Genomic DNA, 23,311 nt, shown 5'->3' on the forward strand with positions numbered 1-23,311 from the left:
AAAATAGTATCTTTTACTTGTTTCAATCACTTGACTGTGGCCATGCTAGGGCACCACCTTGAAGGGTTCTAATTGAATAAATCAATCCCAGGGCTTGTTTTTTTTAAAGCCTTGTACTTATTCTATTGGCTTCTTTTGCTGAACCACTAAGTTATATTGACGTAAACACACCAACACCAGTGGCAGGGGACAAACACACACACGTAGATATTTACACACATATAGTATATATCTAGTAGGTCACAAGAATAGTAGTGGTGGTGGTGGTGGTGGTAGAAGTTGTATGATAAAGGAGTTTTTAAATACATTTAGCATTTTACAGTTCACTGTATTTTAACATTCTACTGAGTCACATTATTTATTAATCTGAAATTGACAATTTTATGTATCTTTTGAAAACAAGGAAAGAAAAGCAAGGCTATGATTGAAACCAGTAGAAAATAACATGTACAAATAACTTTTTGTTGATATATCTTTTAATGAATTCCATTTATTTTACTTTTCTCTCTAGTCGTTCTAAGGTTAGACAGCAGTGTTTAGGCCATGCATCACTTATGAGGTCTGATACAACTAAAACATGCTTGGAGTCTTGATTTAAAATTCCATAATTGTCTCCCCTGCTTTTTTTTATTAGAATTAATAATCAACATTTTTTTTGTTTTCACTACAAGTGTAATTTCTTTTCTCACTCCATTAAATATCTTAGCATCCACTCTGCCAATTATTTTTTCATGCAGCAGTTGATCCTGTGAATATTTTTCCCTTGGTCATTCTTTTAAGTCAATACCCCACTCAATGTCCATTTACTAAAACCCTATATCTCTCTTTGGTCACTCTTAAACCTGGTAGTAATGATTAGACTGTGATTCATTAACGATTGAAACCTGTCCACTAGTTGTCATTGTGTTAACAAAGATCAAACTCACTCCATATTATGTTCTATTATTAGTTTCATTCCAAGGTTGTTTCTCCTTGCCTCTTGATTAGAACTAATAATTAAGAAAAAAGATTTTTTTCTCCTCATTACCGGTGTAATTTTAATTAATTAAATATCTTGGCTTACTTCTTTAATCCTTCAGCATTTAAACCAGCCAAATCTGGCTCAAATATTCTACTTGTTCTATGTTCAAACCAGCCAGATCTGGCCTCTCACACATACCCAACAATGTCATTCTTAAAAATAATCACATCCTCAAAATCTCAAAGCTATGAGATAATGCATGATCAATTCAAAACAATGTAAATAAATAAGCACTAAATTTGATCAAATATTCTGAATGCCAAAGGGTTAAGTATGTTAGTGTCCACTGTAATATTAGTGGGCACATGGCCTAGTTGCACTCATGATTGCAAGATTGTGGTTTCAATTCCTGGACTGGGTGGTTCATTGTATTTTAGGAGAAAATACTTCATCTCATGTTCATGTTCCTCTCACATACCAACCACTCTATTCAGTTGTAATGTATCAGCGAGGTGGTGGTGTAGCCCTTTTTCATGGCTGCTGACAACAGGATTGCTTATCTTACAGGCGTCCAGCAAAGTGACCCTCTTACTCCACTCCTTTTTGTGTTGGCTGTCGACGATGTTGCCCAATCAATTTGTAGCCAGGTTGCAATTTTTAAAAAAAATCATTTAATTTGTAACAGAAAAATTCTATGCATTCCTTATTTTGTGCTATAAAAAAGTGGTTTGTTGTAACAATTATTGAATGAATTAACAAGAAATGGATTTTCTCTACATTATATTGCATTTGTTTAGTTCTGTCAATTCTGGGTAAAAATAAGAACACTTCTCGTGTTTACAGGAGATGTAGGTTTGCATCCCAGGGGCAGCCTTTTATCAAAAGATTTTTTTTAACCCAATATCGACATGCTATTGTTTATAGCTTTATTTGCTTCAATATTCACCATTCCAAAAAAGAATTATTTCTTGGTAAGCAGACCTATGGCTCAAAGGCAATTCAACCATGATGATAATTTTTTATATTTTTCAAACAAATTGTATCTAGTATTACTTTAGTCAATTTAATAATAAAGGAACTCGTGCTGTTGACATGTGAAAGGAACTCGTGCTGTTGACATGTGAAAGGTACTCATGCTGGTGACAGGTAAATGGCACCCGTGCTGGTGACAGGTAAATGGCACCCGTGCTGGTGACAGGTAAATGGCACCCGTGCCGGTGACAGGTAAATGGAAACCCGTGCCGGTAACACATGGCAGGTGCTGGCGACACGTGGAATGCACTTGTGCCAGTGACACGTGGAAGGCACTTGTGCCAGTGACATATGGAAGGCACCAGTGCCGGTGACACGTAGAAGGCACCCAGTACACTCTATAAAGTGGTTGGCATTAGGAAGGGCATCCAGCCATAGAAGCCAAGTCCAAACAGACAACTGGAACCTGAAGCAGCTCTCCAGCCTTGCCAGTTCCTGTCAAGCCATCTAACTCCTGCATAGAAAATGGATGTTAAATGATGATGATTGGTCAATGTGCCCTTTCCTTTTAAGATGGCAGGCATGATGTGAGAGAGATTTGGCTACTGTTTTCCTTTTTATCAGGTGGAATAACCGGGTTTTATTCTTTCAATGATTTGTATATAATAAATGATTATGTCAAATATAAATATTTTTTTTTTCATAAGCCTAGCTAGTCAAATGAAAAAAAAAAAAAGAAATCTGAAATATGATTTTAATCTTATAATTTTAATATATATTTAATTCATTTTACAGAGCAGACATTGCTTTGATTGGCCTAGCCGTGATGGGTCAAAACCTTATTCTTAACATGAATGATAATGGATATGTGGTGAGTATATTTTCACTAGATCTACTGAATATCCAGTTTTTTGAATAAATTGCATGAATTTTATCAAAGAATGTTTCATTACCCTGAAAATCTTAAGACAATTGTTTAAAAACACTTATACAATTTTTTTTTTCTTTTTTAGCTGAGGATGGGTTGGTGTTTATGTAAGTGGGTGGTGTTAAGACGTCTTAAGTTTGCATGTTGGTAGGTAGGGAGTTGGTTTCAGGATTTCTGTTCTGTTGAAGAAGTCATCATCATCGTTTAACGTCCGCTTTCCATGCTAGCATGGGTTGGACGATTTGACTGAGGATGGCTACACCAGGCTCCAATCTGATTTGGCAGAGTTTCTACAGCTGGATGCCTTTCCTAACGCCAACCACTCTGAGAGTGTAGTGGGTGCTTTTACGTGCCACCGGCATGAAGGCCAGTCAGGAGGTACTGGCAACGGCCATGCTCGAAATGGTGTATTTTACGTGCCACCTGCACAGGAGCCAGTCCAGCGGTACTGGCAATAGTTTAATAAAGCATCTGCAGGGTGGTTGGTGTTAGGAAGGGCATCCAGCTGTAAAAACCCTGCCAAAGCAGACACAATAGCCTAGGGTAGTTTTCTATTGGGCTGTCTCCTGTCAACTATCTTACCCATGCATACATAGAAGATGGATGTTAAACAATGATGAGGGATGAGAGCAGTAGGAGTAGTGTCAAGAACAGAGATGTTTTAATTTGGTCATATCTAGCCCAAATATTCTACCTGGTTTATGTTCAAACTAACCAGATCCCACCTCTCACACTTACCCTACAAAGTCATTTTGAAAATATGCAATCACATCATTGAAATCTCAACATTACAGGATGATAAATGATTAGTTGAAAACAATGAGAATAAATAAGCATTACATTTGACACAGTAATGTGAATGCTGAAGGGCTAAGGGTTTTTTGATGGGAATAAAAATACCTGACACGTTTACAGGAGACATGGGTTTGCATCTCACTGGCAGCCTTTGACTCTTTTTATCAAAAGAGTTTTTTAATCCAGTATTAGCATGCTCTTGTTTATAGCTTTCTCTGCTTCAAGATTTACCATTTCAAAAAAAGAAATTATTTTGTGTTCTTGATGTTTCTAAATTCTTGCAATGTCAACAATGCATGTGTGCGTGAATCGTGCACTTGTACACACACATGCACACAACCTTCCTTGTGCCATTGGATCAACAAATGACAACCTTGTGACTTCCATTCCAAGTACTCTACTTATGGATTTTCCTGGAAGCTATAAAGATGGTTTCATATTGCCTTCCTTCTGGCTATTTTTTACAAGACACTAGTGAATAAAACAGTATGCAGTGGTAAGTGAAGTACATTGTAGGTTAGGTGTGAGAGGCCAGATATGATCAGTTTGAAGATAAAACAAGTAGAATATTTGGATTGGATATGGCCAGTTTAAAAACTAGAGTTTATTAATTGAAGATAATCAGGTAGCTGGCTTTTTCATTGAGATAGCCTATGAGTAGCAGAAATTTAATACAACATCATATATAAAGGAAAAGGAACTCAATTGGAATTACTTTGATTTTCAGGAATGAATTCTCTAATGGATGTTCTGAGGAGTGGTTCTTACAGGCCTAAGTAGAATCATTTAGCAATAAGAGTATCAAATCTAAAAAATAAATAAAATGAAAATAGTCTTTGCTACATTATTTACATTTGATGGATATTTGTCCTCATCTTGTTTGTTGTTAACACGTTTCGGCTGATATACCCTCCAGCCTTCATCAGGTATCTTGGGAAAATTTTGAACCTGGGTTCTCATTTCTAGGGTATTTTTCAATGTTATTATTATTATAATTTATATTGTATTATATTATATTATATGGCATAGTGGTTAAGATTCCGAGTTCCATTCTGGGCAGTGACCTGAATAATAATAATAATAATAATAATAATAATAATAATGATATCGAAAAATACCTTAGGAATAAGAACCCGGGATCGAAATTTCCCCAAGACACCTGATGAAGGCTGGAGAGTATATCAGCCGAAACGTTGTGTTAACAACAAACAAGATGAGGACAAATATCCATCAAATGTAAATAATGTACATAATTCCTCATCTCTTAAATATAGAACTGTATAGTCTTTGCAAGTATAGCAGATGGGAAAGGGCTAAAATCATGATAGTAAAAATTCTTATATTTCCAACAATGAACTAGAAACTGTTTGTAAATGTTTATTGAAATTCTTGGAAGTAATGAGAAGAATAGTTGATATTAATTGTCATCACTTAATGTCTATTGTCCATGCTGGTATGGAAGCGCCTCAGTAAGGGAAATATAGCTATAGATTTGAGTTTTTTTATTAACCAAATATTTTATGCTTTTCTTTTATTATACTAGGTGTGTGCTTTTAACAGAACTGTATCAAAGGTTACTAATTTTTTGGAAAATGAAGCAAAAGGTACTAAAGTCATTGGTGCAACTTCACTTGAAGATATGGTGTCCAAATTAAAGAAACCTCGCCGAGTTATGATGTTGGTGAAAGCAGGCCAAGCTGTTGATGATTTTATTGATAAATTAGTAAGTTTTCAATCAGTGTATCATAACTTTGTTACTCTTAATTAAATTTTTATTAATTTCAATTAAATTTTATCTTTACTGGTTAAACATTTATAATAATTGTGTGTTGACAATTTGTTAGAAAAAAGTTCTTACTACAAGGTCCTGTTATCATAGAGCTAATCTTTGCTCTACTGATTCAGTAATTTTGTTCCTTTATTGGTTCATAATGTTTTTTCATTGTATATTAACTGCAATCTTTAAGTTCATTTTAAATAATGTAACGAATAATTAAGAATTTGAAAATTGCTTTAAAAATGTCTTTATTTAGCAAATTATTAAATTCAGTTTTGATTGTGTGTTAAATGCAATCAGATATTGTATAATAGGGAGAAGATGTTTCATACAAACACGTACCCTCTTGATGAAATTTCTTAATTACTTGTAGTAGATGAATATATATTCAAAGAAACTATTACTGCAGAATAAAAATAGAAATATCAGTTTAAGAAGAATTTTCATGATAGGATCTTTATGGTTGTTATGAAAGAATATATCATCATCATCATTATCGTTTAATGTCCACTTTCCATGCTGGCATAGGTTGGACAGTTTGACTGAGGACTGGCGAGCCAGATGGCTGCACTAATATATCAAAATTGCTAGAACCTTCATCATCATCATTTTCATATCCACAGGTGCAGGTATGGCTGTGTAAATAAGAAGTTTGCTTTCCAACCCTATGGTCTTGGGTTTAGTTCCACTGAATGGCACCTCAGGCAAGAGTCTTCTATAATAGCCCTGGGCTCACCAAAGCCATGTGAGTGAATTTGGTAGATGAAAACTGGAAGAAGCCTGTCTTGTGTTTGTGTGTGTACTCTTGTCTTGACATCACATGAGAAGTGTAAATGAGTGTCGTTGTCATTTAAGCAATACTGTTTGTTTCTAGTCTTCCATCAAAAACATGTCTGATCTTGGGGGAATGTTACTTTGCTTGGAAACAAATGAGGGATGGTGAAAGGAAGGGCATCCAGCCATAGAAAATCCGCCTCAATAAATTCCATCCACGGAAAAGTGAATATTAAATGATGATTTTTTTTTTTTATGTTTACATGGATCAGATTCAGTTTGTTGAAGCAAATTTTCTACAGCCTGATTCTCTTCCTGTCACCAACTCTCACCTGTTTCCAAATCAAGTAAATATTTCTCCTGGACTTCTAAAAAGGATCGATACTCATTGCAGCTGGACATGTTTTCTCAGATCATAAACAAACAACACCACTTCTATGACAGTGACATTTGCTTACAATTAACATACAATGTCAAAACAAGAAGAAACACACAAACTCATTTGCTCTTATACACACGTGTGTGTGTGTGTGTGTGTGTGTGTGTATATATATATATATATATATATATATATATATATATATATATATATAATGTGCTTTTTCCAGTTTCCATCTACCAAATCCTCACACAAAAGTTTGATTGACCCACAGCTATTATAGTATACTTCCAAGGTGCCATGCAGTTGGACTGAAACCATTTGGTTGGGAAGTGGAACTTCTTAATGACATAGTCATGCCTGCACCAAGAATATTAATGTTAGATCAGTTAGTATTACAATTTTCATTGTCTGAAATATATTTTAAATTTAAATACAAGAGAAAATATGTTTTAACCAGTAGATCTACATTGACTCCCAGTTTCTAAAATATTGTTGTATTCAATGTGTGTCTGGAAACATTGCAAGAAGAATATATGACAAATGTTTTTTTTTTTTTAATGTTATCATAGGTGCCTCTGCTTGAGAAAGGTGATATCATTATAGATGGTGGAAACTCGGAGTATCAGGACACAACTGTAAGTTAGATTTAGTTTTAAGTCAAACTGTTTTATAATATTTACAAATCTAATTATGAAAAAATTATTAACTTTTGGAAAACTCTCCTCATTTCTTCCTACCTTACATGCACGCACATACACTTGTGCATATATTTACATACATACATGCACACACATACATGTGCATGTGCACACACACATGCACATGGGTTGTACCTATAGTAATGCAAAAGTGGGCATAGCGCACACACACATACATGCATATATACAAGCATGCACATGGGTTATACCTATAGTAATACAGAAGTGGGCATAACGTTTTTAATAACTTATATAGGTCATTCAATCTAAATGTGTTAATAGAGTAACACTTCCTCTATGGTAATTCTTCATTGTGTTCTTCATTGCAAGCATATATCAAATTCCAAGCTGAAGCAACATACCTTTATTGAGTACTTGAAAGATGTGTGCAGGCTGACCAAGTCACATGTTCTTTATGGAAGTAACACCATTGACAAGAGCAATGTGCAAAGGTGAATGGAGATGTATTTTAAAGAAGGAAAAAAAACCAACATTGAAGGGAGACTATCAATAAACACCATTGGCATGAATCTTCAGTGAGTAGATGAATTGATTTGCGTGAACAAACAAGTCACAATCCTAGAGCTTGCTGCACAGCTGGAATGTGGTCACAAATGCATGACAGAAGATGGTGGAAAAGTTTGGGTATTTGACAATGTGTATAAAGTGGGTACCTTGGCAGTTGATATTCAGTTTGAAGGAGAGAAGGACAGAAGTCTATTCTGATCTGCTGGAAGCATTTGAAGCTTATATAGAAATGTTTTTTTCTTTTGTTTTTTTTTCCTTCTGATCTGAGGATGAAACTTGGGTGTATCTTTATGATCCTGAAACAAACTTTCAGTCCATGTATTGGCAAACATCTCACCTATTCTCCAAGGCTCGAGGAGTTTAAAAGCCAGTGATTGACACTGAAAGTCATGCTGACTGTTTTTCTGGAATGACAAAGACATTATTCTCCTTGATTTTCTGAAACTTGGCTGTACTGTAAACACCAAACTGCATATTAACACTATCCATTAAGAGGAAGAGGCTGACTAAGAATCTGAAAGTGATCTATGTTCACCATGACGATACATGATCACATATATCTTTGGCAACAAATAAGGCAGTTGGTGAATTGGGCTGATCAGTGATCACCCATCCACCATGCAACTTAGATCTAGTACCCTCTGCTTTTTGCCTGATTTCATAACACAAAATGAAAGTGGCTCTGAAGAAATGGATACAACAATGTACAGCTGAATATTTTCAAAGAAGATTAAATAATTGTATTCAATAATGGTACAAATGCTCACTTGTAATGTAACTCTTTATATCTTTAAATAAAGGAAGAGTTACTTGGCCAACATGTACAATTTGAATAGCTTATTGTCAGTTAATAAAAAATGTTATGATCACTTTTGTATTAATTTCGGTACAACCTTTGTGTATGTAGATGTGCATGTATGTATGCACGTACAAGATGTGGTAGTCTTTTGAAAGACAGTTCCACAGTTTCTTGCTGAACAACCTGTACAAATAATTTGTTTATAGTGATGAAATGTTTGTCCTGTATATTAGCTCACCCCCTCCATCTAATCGATGTTGCCTGAACAGGTGCATAGTGTATCACACATCATATTTTTACATGATCACAGAGCAATACAAAATGAAGTGCCTTGCTCAAGAACACAATACACCACCTGATCCTGAAATTTAACCCATGCTCTAACAATAATGAGCACAACACCCTAACCACGAGGCTGTGTGCCTTCACATACATATATACATGTATCTTTTTCTTTTTCTTAGCGTCGTTGCAAAAGTTTGGAAGCTCAAGGTCTCTTGTACATAGGAACTGGTGTTAGTGGCGGTGAAGAAGGTGCACGTCATGGTCCCTCTATGATGCCTGGTGGATCTCCTGCAGCTTGGTGAGTTTATTATCCAGTTTTCGTGTAGCCTTATTTCAGTATCATTTCAAAACGATCACTTTACATATATAATAACTTCCTTCCTTAATATTTAAGAGATGAGGAATTATATACATTATTTACATTTGATGGATATTTGTCCTCATCTTGTTTGTTGTTAACACGTTTCGGCTGATATACCCTCCAGCCTCATTAGGTGTCTTGGGGAAATTTCGAACCTGTGTTGTCATTCCTAAGGTATTTTCCAATGTTGTTATTATTATTATTATTATTGTTCAGGTCACTGCTTGGAATTGAACTTGGAATCTTGGGGTTAGTAGCCCCCTCTCTTAACCACTATGCCATATGCCCGTGGGCAATTATGGAGTGAATTTTAGGGCTTATAAATCTAATATTTTTGTCTCCTTCCTTAATACCGGTTCCCATATGCTGCTCATATCTGCATTCGGTCTACTATGTGGCCCATATGACATCAGGACAGTATTCAAGAGTAATACAACACCAATAGAAGAGAATATGACCAAAGACTGCATGTACTCCATCCCATGTAGCTGTGGTAGGTTATACAAAGGCAAAATATGCCACCCCTCAAAATAAGGGTAGATGAACATCACAAAGCTGTGACATGAGATATTGATAAATCGGGTATAGCTGATCATGTATAGAAAAATGGAGACCACCTCCCGCTGTGGATGAAGTTAAAATAAGACAGAGAACACCACTGGGAAATATGAAAACTAAACGAAGCAGCATATATTCTAGGACACAACAACCTCCTTAGCAGACCAAGTGCAGATATGAGCAGCATATGGGAACTGGTATTAAGGAAGGATACAAAAATATTAGATTTATAAGCCCTAAAATTCACTCCATAATTCCCTATGGGCATATGGCATAGTGGTTAAGAGTGTGGGCTACTAATCCCAAGATTCCAAGTTCAATTCCAAGCAGTGACCTGAATAATAATAATAATAATAATAACATGGAAAAAATACCTTAGGAATTAGAACCCAGGTTCGAAATTTCCCCAAGATACCTGTTGAAGGCTGGAGGGTATATCAACTGAAACGTTGTGTTAACAACAAACAAGATGAGGACAAATATCCGTCAAATGTAAATAATGAACTTCCTTAAATATTTGCTATGAAATGTTTTTCTTTAAATCTAGTGTGTAATTTTCAAAATATATTGACTTTCTATGATTTGTCTTGTGTTCTTTATAGGCCACATGTGAAGGATATTTTTCAGTCTATATCTGCCAAAGTTGGCAATGAACCTTGCTGTAACTGGGTAAGCTTTTATTCTTTTTCATTATTTTTAAATGATTTTATTAATTCAGACTGGTGTTATAAACGGGTTTCCAGTTGTAGAAACTGTGCCAAAACAGACATTAGAGCTTGACATTGTCTTGTAACTTGCTGGCTAATGTCAAACCATCTAGCCCATTATTTACATTTGATGGATATTTGTCCTCATCTTGTTTGCTGTTAACACAACGTTTCGGCTGATATACCCTCCAGCCTTCATTCAGGTGTCTTGGGGAAATTTCGAACCTGGGTTCTCATTCCTAAGGTATTTTTCAATGTTATTATTATTATTATTACTGTTAGTGTTCAGGTCACTGCTTGGAATCAAACTCGGAATCTTAGGGTTAGTAGCCTGCTCTCTTAACCACTATGCCATATGCCCGTGGATTAAGAGACCGGGCTACTAACCCCAAGATTCCAAGTTCGATTCCAAGCAGTGACCTGAACACTAACAGTAATCATAGCAATAATAATAATAATAACAACAACACCATCATCAAAAATTACTTTAGGAATGAGAACCCAGGTTCGAAATTTCCCCAAGACACCTGATGAAGGCTGGAGGGTATATCAGCCGAAACGTTGTATTAACAACAAACAAGATGACAAATATCCGTCGAATGTAAATAGTGTAAATAATGTACATAATTCCTCATCTCTTAAATATAGAACTGTATCTTCTAGCCCATGTCAGCATGGAAAGCGAATGCTAAATGATGATGACAATGATGATACCATGATGAAATGTGACTAGTACACACTATAAAGTGTTGATGTAAGGGCCTCCATCCATAAAAACAAAGCCAAAAGTGAAATATACAAGTGAGATATATCTTCCAACTCATTTTGGAAAAAGTATCTCAATAAAATTTGACTTGGAACACGGTGACCTATCCAACCCATACCAGCTGGAAAGTGAACCTTATACATTCTGTGATTATATAAGTTCTGGTGTTTAGCTATCATAAAGCCAAATGCAGAGTCAGTGAACGTATAATATCCATTGTGCAGCAAACAAAATAACTTTCATTTATTTTGGAATTAAACTTCCTTGATATAAGAGTTTAGAAAAATATCCAATGAATATGAAAATGTTTGGATACTGAATTCTATAAGATAAGCAATGTGAATATGAGAGACAAGTTCAGCCAAACTAAAGAAATGGTTGTATGTTTAAAAGCATCCATCATTGTTTGCAAGAGGGATTTATAATAAATGAACTGAGGATAGTTAAAAATCATCATCATTTAATGTCTGTTTTCCATGCTGGCATGGGTTGGACGGTTTTGCTGGAGTTGGCCAGCTGAAGAGCTGTCCAGGCTCCATGTCTTTTGGCATGTTTTCTATGGCTGCATGCCCTTCCTAACACCAATCACTTTACAGAGCATAGTGGGTGCTTTTACACAGCACCAGCACTCAAGAGCCTGTAAGATTAGGAATACTCAGCTGAAGAGAGATGCAGGGGACATGGCTGTGTGTAAGGACAACCACAATTTTGCTTAGCTTGACATGTCATCCCCACTGCAAGGCCCGACATCTGAAAATCCTTTCTCACCACTTCGTCCCATATAAAAATGTGCAAATTCAGTCAGTTTGTGTCACTGCAGAAAAATGCTAAATCACTAATCTATTCATTTGATATCTAATTTCCTATTTGTTGTTTGAATTCTAAAAGAATCATGAAGGTCATAAAACTAACATTAAAATATGGTATGCTGGTCTTTAAAAACAAATGTGACTGTATAATTCTTACATTTGTTTTTAGATGAATCAATTTTTTTTATTTAAAGGTTGGAGAAGAAGGTGCAGGCCATTTTGTAAAGATGGTACACAATGGTATAGAATATGGGGATATGCAACTAATTTGTGAAGCATACCATTTGATGAAGGATGTACTAGAATTGTCTCCAACAGAAATGGCACAGGTTTGTTTGAATTTCTTTAATGTAAACAGTAATTATCCATTCTTAATTCTTATGATATCAAGATGACAAGAAAATTCTTGTTGTTTCGTTATAGTTTCTTTGATCATTGTTAGAATAAGGAACACAGTTATGGTGCTTTATAGTTAGTTGATCCAAGCCATTGAAAGTAAAATGTATTAATACAAACACATAACTATAATTTGACAGTTGTTAGAGCATCAGATAGAATGTCTTGCAACATTTGGTTCAGTTTTCTGTGCTCCAAGCTCAAATTCCACTGAAGTCAACTTGGTCTATAATCCTTTCAGAGGACTATAATAATAATAATAATAATAATAGTAATAATAATGATAAAAAAAAAAAAACTGAAGTAGTGGATTCATAGATCTGTTAGAACATCAGATCTGGTTCCTTGCTCCAGCTCTTTGTATTCTGTGTTCAAATCCTGTCATTTAATCTGTTACTCAGTTTTACACAACTATGAAGCACTTTGGATACCTTTAGTAGAGTCTGCTCTGTTACAAACATTTTGGATCAGATTTCTGGTTTGAGAATATCTTCCCCTCTTTTATTAATCTTGGAGCCCTGTAAAGTATCGAAGGAGTTACCTTTCCTGACTAAAATAAAGTCAGTTTTGAATGCTAGAATTTTTTTGATTTCTTTATTTTTTGTGAAACTTGTAATTTGTCGAATTTTATTAAAACAAAAATACAAATTATCATTAAAGGTTTTTGATGATTGGAATAAAGAGGAACTGAATTCCTATTTGATTGAGATCACTCGAGACATTTTACAGTACAAGGAAAATGGTGAATTTTTACTAGGAAACATCAGTGATGCTGCTGGTCAGGTAAAAGATTACCATTTAATTTTTTTTTTTTTTTAATGATCATTTACATGGCTCTGGTTGAGTTGATTTATTTAATATTGCAGTAAAGCACAGTAACTTGATCATCTACTCAATACTACTGTACTTGAAATACTTATTTAATATCATTGTTCATTAAATATCTGCTTGATATCATTGTATATCAAATATCTATTCAATATCACCATACTCCAAATATCTACTCTATATAATTACCATCCACAAACATCAATTCTGTCGTCTCTTCTGTTATTGTTCTTTGTATCACGTCGTCGTTTAACGTCCGCTTTCCATGCTAGCATGGGTTGGACGATTTGACTGAGGACTGGTGAAACCAGATGGCAACACCAGGCTCCAATCTAATTTATAAATTTGCATCTATTTTTGTCACGTACGTCAGGTTTCTTTTTTTGTTTTATTATTTTGTAGAAAGGCACTGGAAAATGGACTGCAATAGCTGCTCTGCAATATGGAACTCCAGTTTCTTTGATTGGTAAGCATAATACATATACAATTGTATTGTAAATCTGATTTCTAATCTATAACAAATGTAACATAAACTGCAACATAGAAAACCAGCCACCTTTGCTGCATCTGTCATACGTTCTTGTTGCACTTTATATGACTGGATACTCTCCCTGTCATCATCTACATTATAGCATGGGCTGTCTTTTATCTTTTACTTGTTTCAATCGTCAGACCAAGGCAACACTGGGCACTGCCTTGAAGTTTTAGCTGAAAGAATTGACTTCCATAGGTTTTTTTAAAACCTGGCACTTATTCTATTAGTCACTTTTGCCAAACTGCTAGATTATGAGGAAGTAAACAAATCAACACCAGTTGCCAAACGGTGCTGGGAGTCAAACGCAGCTGCAAAGATATTCACAATAAATAAAATATATATATATATATATATATATATATATATATATATGGTGCTATATATATATGGTGCTATATCTTTTCGCCCCACATCACTTTGTCAAATGTCTTTTGTCTGATGATTTTTTTGTACAATGAAAAATCTTGTCAATAAAATTCTGTGATTATTTGATTTTGATGTTCACCTTGTTTTCTAAAGAGTTTATGTAAAATTGGACAAAAAGACAAGGACAAAGTGATATTGAATGAGGTTAACTTTAACTTTCATCCTTTCGGGGTTGATAAATTAAATACCAGTGAAACACTGGGGTTGATGTAATCGTCTAGTCCCCTCCCACAAAATTTCAAACCTTGTGCTTTTAGTAGAAAGGATTATTATTATTATTATTATTGTGGTGAACAGAATCTTTACTCCAGGCAAAATGCTTAGGTAGCATTTCGTCTGTCATTATTATGTTCTGAGTTCAAATTCCACTAAGGTCAACTTTGCCTTTCATCCCTTTCGGAGTTGATAAAATAAGTAGCAGTTGATCACTGGGGTCAGTGTTATCAACTTACTCCCTCCCTCTGAACTTGCTGGCCTTGTGCCAAAATTTGAAACCATTATTATTATTATTATTAAGGTGGCAAGCTGCCAGAATCGTTAGCACGCCTGGTGAAATGCTTAGCAGCATTTTGTCTATCTTTACATTCTGAGTTCAAATTCTGCTGAAGTCAAATTTGTCTTTCATTTTTTTGGAGTCGATAAAATGAGTACCAGTTGAATACTGGGGTTGATGTAATCAACTTACTGTCTTCACCAAACTTGCTGGCCTTGTGCCAAAATTTGAAACCATTATTTATTATTTGAGGTTGTATTTTTGACTGTTTCAAAAAATATTTTGCAGGAGAGGCTGTTTTTGCTCGGTGTCTTTCTGCATTGCAGTCTGAGAGAGTGGAAGCTAGCAAGTTGTTAAGTGGTCCTAAAGCATCAAAGTTTCAGGGTGATAAAAAGAAGTTTATTGCTGATATAAAACTGGTAAGTTATTTTGGCTTTGTATTGCTGCTTATTTTACGAGTCTTTTTTTTTTTTTTTTTTTGATAAATCTGTATGGTAGATCTTAAGAATTGGCTTATTTCTGCTCATCCTACCCTCACTTATGAGGGGGTACTGAAAAGTTCTTGGCTTTAAAAGTAGCACAAGAAGTTTGTTTGGAGGCCCAACCTTCCTAGTTCTTTTACAGGGCTTAGAAAAACTGAAGGACCGCTGCAATAAGTGTGTGAATCTGAAAGGAGAATATGTTTAATAAAATCATCATTAATGAATCCTCTTGCATTTTCTTTTACCCAAAGCCAGAAACTTTTCAGCACCCCTTTATATTAACTGATGGTAAATTGAAGTATGCATCATTCATTATGAAATGTTCAGATGAACAGTAATTTTTTTCCTTACATACAAATAGTTAAGATTCTAAATTAAAACTTTCTCTTGTTATAATGCTTCTTTTAGTCAATGTTGGCATTGTATCTGCATTTGCATGCACAAGTCTGGGCAGTGTTTGATTGTGGAAGACTGGAAGTTACCCATGCATGCAAATTTACCCTTTCCACACAATCAACATTGCCCAAAAGAGATCTCCCTCATCCTTACACACACACACACACACACACACACACACCACCTTAGGGCCAATACAGCTTGGAACCAGTGCTCTCATAGGCTTCCTACCAAAAGTGCAAAGTGCTAGAACAGGTACTGTCAGATGTTTCTTCTGATGGATATTAAGTTCTTAACTTTCTCACCACTAAAAATTTATGATGGTTGTTTCAAATAATGACTATTTTTGAGCTTTGACCTGCCTCTCAGTATGTATATGATTTTAATAAGATTGATTGTGCACATTTATTGTTCATTGGTGAATAAACATAAATCAATATTTGTATGAAGTGATAGTTCAACATTTGAATTGTTTTTTGCATATCTATTCTACAACTCTTGGTTAATACTGTCCTTACTTCAAAGAAACTGAATAAATATTGATTGTGGTTTAGAAAAATGATCCCAAAATAAAAGTGAGAGTTGGAGAGAGGAATCAAAAATGTAATTTAAAAACTGATAACAATTAGTTTAAAATATTTCTGTAAAAGGGAATATGACATTCAATATTCATATCTGATCTAAATTGTTGTCATAAATCAAATAAATGATTAGGAAAAACAAATACTACCGTACAGTTTTTGAAAGTTTTGTTTTATTTTTTAAAAGTGCTTTGTTTATTATTTAAATATTGTTGTGTATAACCTTTGAGAGATGCACATTTATTTTATACTTCAAATTTTCTCTTGTTTACAGGCATTATATGCATCTAAAATTGTATCATATGCTCAAGGATTCATGCTAATGCGAGAAGCTGCCAAGTCTCTTGGTTGGAATCTAAACTATGGATCGATTGCACTTATGTGGAGAGGTGGCTGTATTATTCGTAGGTAAATAAATACCCACCTTTTCTATCTCTGGGTTATATCTATCTGCTTACTATTTATTAGTTACAGATATTCAATAATTTTTTTTTCTTTTTTAAATAATAGAATGATTGTTTTGCAAAATAATCATAAGCTCCAAATACATATACAAAATGATATATACTGATCTTTAGGAACTGGATTTGAAAATAAAAGTTAGATAAAGTCCTACACAAATATTAATGTGGGCATATTTAGTCTAGCTGTAAATATGTTTTTTGGCTAATTGCCCCCAAGCTAAAGAGAAAAAAATATAGTCAACAACTACAGGATTGTAATTTTACTTGTTGGATTCTTTATAATATTAATCAAGTTACAAACTCCCTTTCTTTATTCAGTACCCAATTCATTCAACCATCTTATTTCTACTACTATCTAAATGCTAAATGTGCTACAGGAAAGCATTCTACTTGTAATATAATTTCCTTGCTGACAAAATGAATTATCTTGATTTCATTTTGTACTACTTCAAACTCATATGTCTACATTTCATTTAACCCCAGTCAAATATATTTATGATTCATGGGCAATTTATTGAATTCTTGGACATGAAATGAAGTCCTGTTGTGCAATCTGTTATTATTCCCATGGAATTGCAATCCATCTATTTGAAAGCATTTTCTATTCTGAATCTGCTGAGTGTCAGCTGATAGACAAGTTAGATAAAGTATACTGAACATCTGGTTGAAATATACATTGTGGGGTTGCAATTCATGTACTGAGTGTAGTTACTTGTTCAGCAGCAAATATTTTACAACTGGAAAGTAAACACTAATTGGAGAGTGTTAAGTGATGCTGAAAATAATGATGGTAAAATGTTAAATATGGTAATAGATAAATCAAAAATGCCCTGTAAAGTTTCAAACCATTCTAAATCTGTTACATGATTTCTTTACAAAGTACACTGCTTCACTTGTATTTCAATTTATTTGCATCAGTTTCACTGGCTGACAGAATGTACCCTTCTGACTTCATATAGCTATTACACATCCAGACATCTTGACTGCATCTCCATAAAAAGTCCCTTGACTGATTGGCATGAAGTCACATGCATGCTCTAACTTCTGTTTCACAGATGTGCTATCTTCACCCAACCCACATTTCATCAACATTGTCATCCCTTTCCATAACCCTGATCTTTCCTTCCAGAATGTCAGCCCTCTTGGATTCCCTTCCTATCACTATCAACTAAAAGTTCTATTAATATATTTAATATGTAATTTCTCTTAAATATTTAAGTGGGCTCATGAGAGTCATGGGCACAGCCAACTATGTCTACATCTATCTAATAGAAAAATAAACTATTGTAATTTACAGTAGTTTACGTCAGCAACATTTCAAAAGCTTTCATTTACATATGCTACCATGGTGGGGAAAAAAAATCAAGTAAAACAATATCAAAACTTAAAATATTAATCACCAGAAGTTAACCGGAAAATAAAACTACAGTTGAATTATATTTATATAGTGAACTATATTTTCAATAAAAATCATTATTTTTAAACTATTGTTATAAAATTAAAACTGCATGAATAATCAATTAGCTGTGAAGTGAAAAAGATTTTTCAATGAGTTAGAAATGGAGAAGCATGCAACATTTGTAAAATGAATTTTAAAAACTAGATGATTAGTTGAGCAAATGAAGAGCTGTAACATTTAAGTTCAACTCTTGAATACAATCAGGTCAGTTTAACATTTAGTATTTTCATATCATTGTGTTAATTTATTAACTACAAACATCATTTTGAATAATTGAATTAATATTTCTTTTACTACTTACCAAACTTGAGTTTATCTATATTTATAAATTAATTTTTTTTTATTTGAAACATTGTTAGAAGTAGAGGTTAAAAAAGAACCTTAATAACCATAAAATATGTCCTTTTCATTTGTAGTGTTTTTCTTGGAAATATTAAAGAGGCTTTTGATAAAAACCCAAAACTTAAAAGTTTACTGTTAGATGAATTCTTCAAATCAGCTATTTCCAAATGTCAGGTAAGAAAATAATTTGTGAATTAATAAAAAATATTACAGTATTGTCTATGTAATCAAGAGGTTAGATATGCAGGGTAAGCTAGTATCACTTTGGTGCAACTCCATGGATTGTTCTGCTGTCCCCCGAGAACAGTAAAACGGTCATGCCAGAGACCCAATTGCATTTTTATCTTCATTCATAGCTACCATTAATTGCACAGTATGAAATGCTACATTCCACATACTATTCTATGTGTGTCGATACCGCTATCTCTCTCTCTCTCTCAAAACATATATATATATTTATACATACACACACACACACGCACGCACGCACGCACGCACGCACGCACGCACGCACGCACGCGCACACACAAATCCACTTAGTATATCATCATCATCATCATCATCGTTTAACATCCGCTTTCCATACTAGCATGGGTTGGACTGGGAACTGGTGAAACCGGATGGCAACACCAGGCTCCAATCTGATTTGGCAGAGTTTCTACAGCTGGATGCCCTTCCTAACGCCAACCACTCAGAGAGTGTAGTGGGTGCTTTTACATGTCACCCGCACGAAAGCCAGTCAGACGGTACTGGCAACGGCCACGCTCAAAATGGTGTATTTTATGTGCCACCCGCACAAGAGCCAGTCCAGGGGCACTGGCAACGATCTCGCTCGAAAATCCTACAAAGCGCTTGCTAATAGCGGGGACATCCGGCTGAAGAAACCAAGCCAGAAATGGAACATATGAGCAAGACATTGTTCTCTGACCCATCAGAGGACAGTAACTCTATATAAGAGCTGACTCCACATCGTAATGACTTGCCTTTCCCCCATACCAGCATGGAAAGCCGACAGAAAATGATTTGTGTGTGTGCATATGTATAAGTACTCTTTCTTTTTTTTAAATCCGCATCCCCCAAATTCTTTCTTTGGTAGTTTACCGGCTTCTCGTTGCTGTTGCTACTAGTGATATCAAAGCTTGCATCTTCTTCTCTTTTTTTTTCTTTGTAAAGCTATTTGGTTCGTATCTCATGATGCAAAAACCATATTTAGGAACTAAACTTTATTCTATCTTCTATTTCTGATGAATGTTATATAAAATATTTATAAATATTTTATACATATTTATCTTTTTGTTACTTTATATCAATAATTGCCTTCCTATTATTATTATTTTTTTAAATAGCACATAGGCATAGGTGTAATATTAAGAATTTTACTTCAAGCCACTAGGTTTTGAGTTCAATCCCACTGCATGACCCTGTGTTGACCAAAGTCAGTGCATTTGGTTGACAAAAACTAAAAGAAGCCCACACACACACACACAAATATATATATATATATATATATATATATATATATATATATATATATATGGACGAGGAGTTGTGTTTAGAGTCCAGCTTCTCTTTCTCCTTAGATCACCACTAGAACACTTTCATCTCTCTTCCACTTTTAATACATTTACAGAAAAGATGTCTCCTATAATGATATCAGAGTGAAGCAGGTTTAATGAAGTGAACTATATCATTACCTCTTATAAAACTGATATAGTGTAGAGAAGACTTCAAGTCTTGGAAGAGAATTACTCTGATATTGGCAACAGTTAAGCTAGCAGTAATAAGGGCATCCAGTCTTATACAAACAAAACAATTAATTCGAACACTGGACTGTTCAGGATTAATTTTCAGATGTATTGATTTATCAAAACCCTACTACATAGGGAAAACAGATGTAATTTTAATGATAATAATAGTCCTTTCTACTAAAGGCACAAGGCCTGAAAATTGCGGGGAGGAGACTAGTCTATTACATCGACCCTACTGCTTTGCTGATACTTAATTTATTGATTCCGAAAGGATGAGATGACCTTGGTGGAATTTGAACTCGGAGCATAGTGACAGGTGAAATACCACTAAGCATTTTGTCTGGCATGCTACTGATTCTGCCAGCTTATCACCTTTCTAACAATAATAACTTGGCAGACTTCGTGGTTTAACAATAAGTTTTTGATGAAGTTAATTTGTAACCCTTTATTGATATCTAGTTAGAATCATTTCACTTCACATTCAAAATGAGAGGTAATATTTATCCCCGCTTAAATGTGGGTGTTCTGTTGGAACAAACTATTCTGTGGAAGTTACCATGAAAGAAACTTTCATATTGGCTTTTGGTGCAAATGCACTCTTGTTTATATTATATTATTGTAGTAAAACATCAACGTTTAAATATTACCTCTCAGTATTAATGTTGCCTCCATTACTAATAAACACATTCTTGATGTTTTTGTTAATGGCACGAACGTCACAATTACTATAACTTTTAAGTCTGTGGTAAATGAAATTATTGATTATACGAATGTTAATTTTCTTAATATTTTTCTTGCATGATTTACAGGAATCTTGGCGTCACGTAGTCAGTACAGCTGTCGCATCTGGAATTCCAACAACTGCTTTCAGCTCAGCATTGGCCTTTTATGATGGCTACAGGACTTCACATCTGCCTGCAAATTTAATTCAGGTTAGTTCAGAATGATTGTTTTTTTATATGGTACAATATTGATTTTCTTATGTCAAGGAATAAAGCTAATATTTTCAGAGAAGTTAATATATAGTGAGTTACTGGTAATTATTTATTGGCACTGGAAAACTGAAAACTTTGACACTATTTCTACTCAAGATGTAGGCAGATAAAATTTAATACCATTATACATTTAATGTGATGCTCAATTACTTGCTGTTGTATCCCATAGCATTAGTGTATCATGTATATTAGGCTTCTTGCTGTAACATTGAAGAGGAGGTTTCAAGTAACTAACTTTGCAGTTGATGTCAAAACTATTTGCCTACATTTTGAACTACTTTCTTTTATAAATGTAGTAGTGATGGTGGTGGAGTTCAATTTATATTCCTAATGTCCTTATAAAGATATTTCCATAACAAAACCTAATTTATTCTCCTTTAAAAACAATATTGCAGTCAAAACCCTCCCGTGTATCCTTTCCATCACTGCAGTAACTATGCAAAGAAATGGGTCTGAAACTCGTATCTGAAACAGTATATAAATTGATACATCTAGGAAATGTGGTTAGGTCATTTACAAATGTCAGGTCTTGTAGCAGGTTATGTGTGATAATATTTGTATATACAAAATCAGGAAGTGAAGTGTTGTGTCACCTGATCACAGTGTGTGTATGTATGTGTGCAGTTACTAATGGCAGCAAGTGGGTTATTAATGTATAGGAAGCAAAGTGTGGAAGACCTTATGACGCATACTCAATCAAACCTTGAACACATCAGACTGACTTGAGTATTCAGTCTGTGAATGCTGCAACAGACCAGTCTGCCCAATGTTGACAACAAGAGACAACTAATGTATGATGCAGGAGAACAAGTCTCTTTTAGATCTGGCTCTATGGGAAGTGTACTGATGGTCCTGTGAGAAAGTAAAATAATCAATGTAATGAACTGAGGTGGTGCTTTACAACTATAACCATCTCTTCAGATGAGTTAGGGGTGATGGCAATTGGTCAATAATTAGCCGTGTCAAATAGAATACCTATATGGAATGAGAGATTATCATGGTTATATATAGATTGGGTTAGTCCCCTATTGAGAAAAATAAATTACGGTGTACTGTTTGATGTTAATATAAGGAACCCTCCTTTAACTGGGTTCAGTGAAGGGAATTTTCACATACTGGTGTGAGGTTTTTTTCTTTGTGTATGTGTGTGCAATGGAGGCAAAAATGAAGTGATGTTATTGGAGATGAGTACTAAAACAAAATAGTACTTGGAGAACTATTTTGTTTTAAGACTGACAGATAGTTGGGTAATACTACAACATTAATAGTCTCTTGGTAATGGACCAGAAAACCCAGCTGCATTTGTAAGATAAGAAAGCTTGAAGGTTATTTTGGGATTTTGAAATAATTGTCTTACAGACGAGGTGGTAACTTTTATGCACTGCTGGTAGTATTAAAATCCAAGTATAAAATCCAACTTGTACTTCAGAAATGGGATTGAGATTGTGTGTGTTTGTAGCTAATATTTTTTTAATTTAAATTTCAGGCTCAGCGTGACTACTTTGGTGCTCACACATATGAACTACGTAACAATCTTGGACATTTTATTCATACAAATTGGACAGGATCTGGTGGTCAGGTATCTTCAACTACATATCAAGCTTAACGCTTGGAATTGTTATATTTCCATTGTAATAAACGAACATCTTCAAAGTGAACTTAACTTTGTTATACCAATATTAAATGCAATTTAGAAATAATTGCTATATTAAAGGTTTCAGGTTCTCGCTTTGCTCATTAGCTATTAGAAATATATATTGAACAATATATATATATATATATATATATATTTATACATTAAAAAAAGCATTATTATTTTTGAAAAATAGATACTTTGTTTTTATATACTTTAATCTGAACTTCAGAGGAACTTGGTTTTAAATTTATTTTTTATCAAGCACATCATGTTTGTGAAAAGACCTTTTTAAATAGCTTAAACCATGACTTCAATTAGTTTCAACATATCATCTGATCTGAAATATTTTATTTTGTTTTTAAATATCTGAAATAAAAGTTTAATTACTGTTCTTCACTATTTTAATATCTTTACTAATTTTTAAAATTTT

At 34.3% G+C, this 23,311-nt stretch overlaps 1 protein-coding gene across 1 annotated transcript in view; it reads left to right on the top strand.

The window, feature by feature from the left end:
* The window catches only part of LOC106876031 (6-phosphogluconate dehydrogenase, decarboxylating), a 38,606-nt gene extending 15,703 nt beyond the window's left edge, over positions 1–22,903 (top strand). The window contains exons 2-14 of the mRNA XM_089354454.1: positions 2,729–2,804; positions 5,200–5,379; positions 7,159–7,224; positions 9,079–9,197; positions 10,421–10,487; positions 12,295–12,429; positions 13,157–13,279; positions 13,727–13,790; positions 15,067–15,197; positions 16,512–16,645; positions 18,577–18,676; positions 21,060–21,182; positions 22,732–22,903. Of these exons, the coding sequence (XP_089210580.1) occupies positions 2,729–2,804; positions 5,200–5,379; positions 7,159–7,224; positions 9,079–9,197; positions 10,421–10,487; positions 12,295–12,429; positions 13,157–13,279; positions 13,727–13,790; positions 15,067–15,197; positions 16,512–16,645; positions 18,577–18,676; positions 21,060–21,182; positions 22,732–22,851 (1,438 nt within the window). The 3' untranslated portion in view covers positions 22,852–22,903. The remainder of the gene's footprint in view (positions 1–2,728; positions 2,805–5,199; positions 5,380–7,158; positions 7,225–9,078; positions 9,198–10,420; positions 10,488–12,294; positions 12,430–13,156; positions 13,280–13,726; positions 13,791–15,066; positions 15,198–16,511; positions 16,646–18,576; positions 18,677–21,059; positions 21,183–22,731) is intronic.
* The last annotated feature ends 408 nt before the right edge of the window (positions 22,904–23,311 follow it).

Source organism: Octopus bimaculoides, chromosome 6 (genome assembly GCF_046866305.1).
Source record: "Octopus bimaculoides isolate indiv1 chromosome 6, ASM4686630v1, whole genome shotgun sequence".
NCBI lineage: Eukaryota > Metazoa > Mollusca > Cephalopoda > Octopoda > Octopodidae > Octopus > Octopus bimaculoides.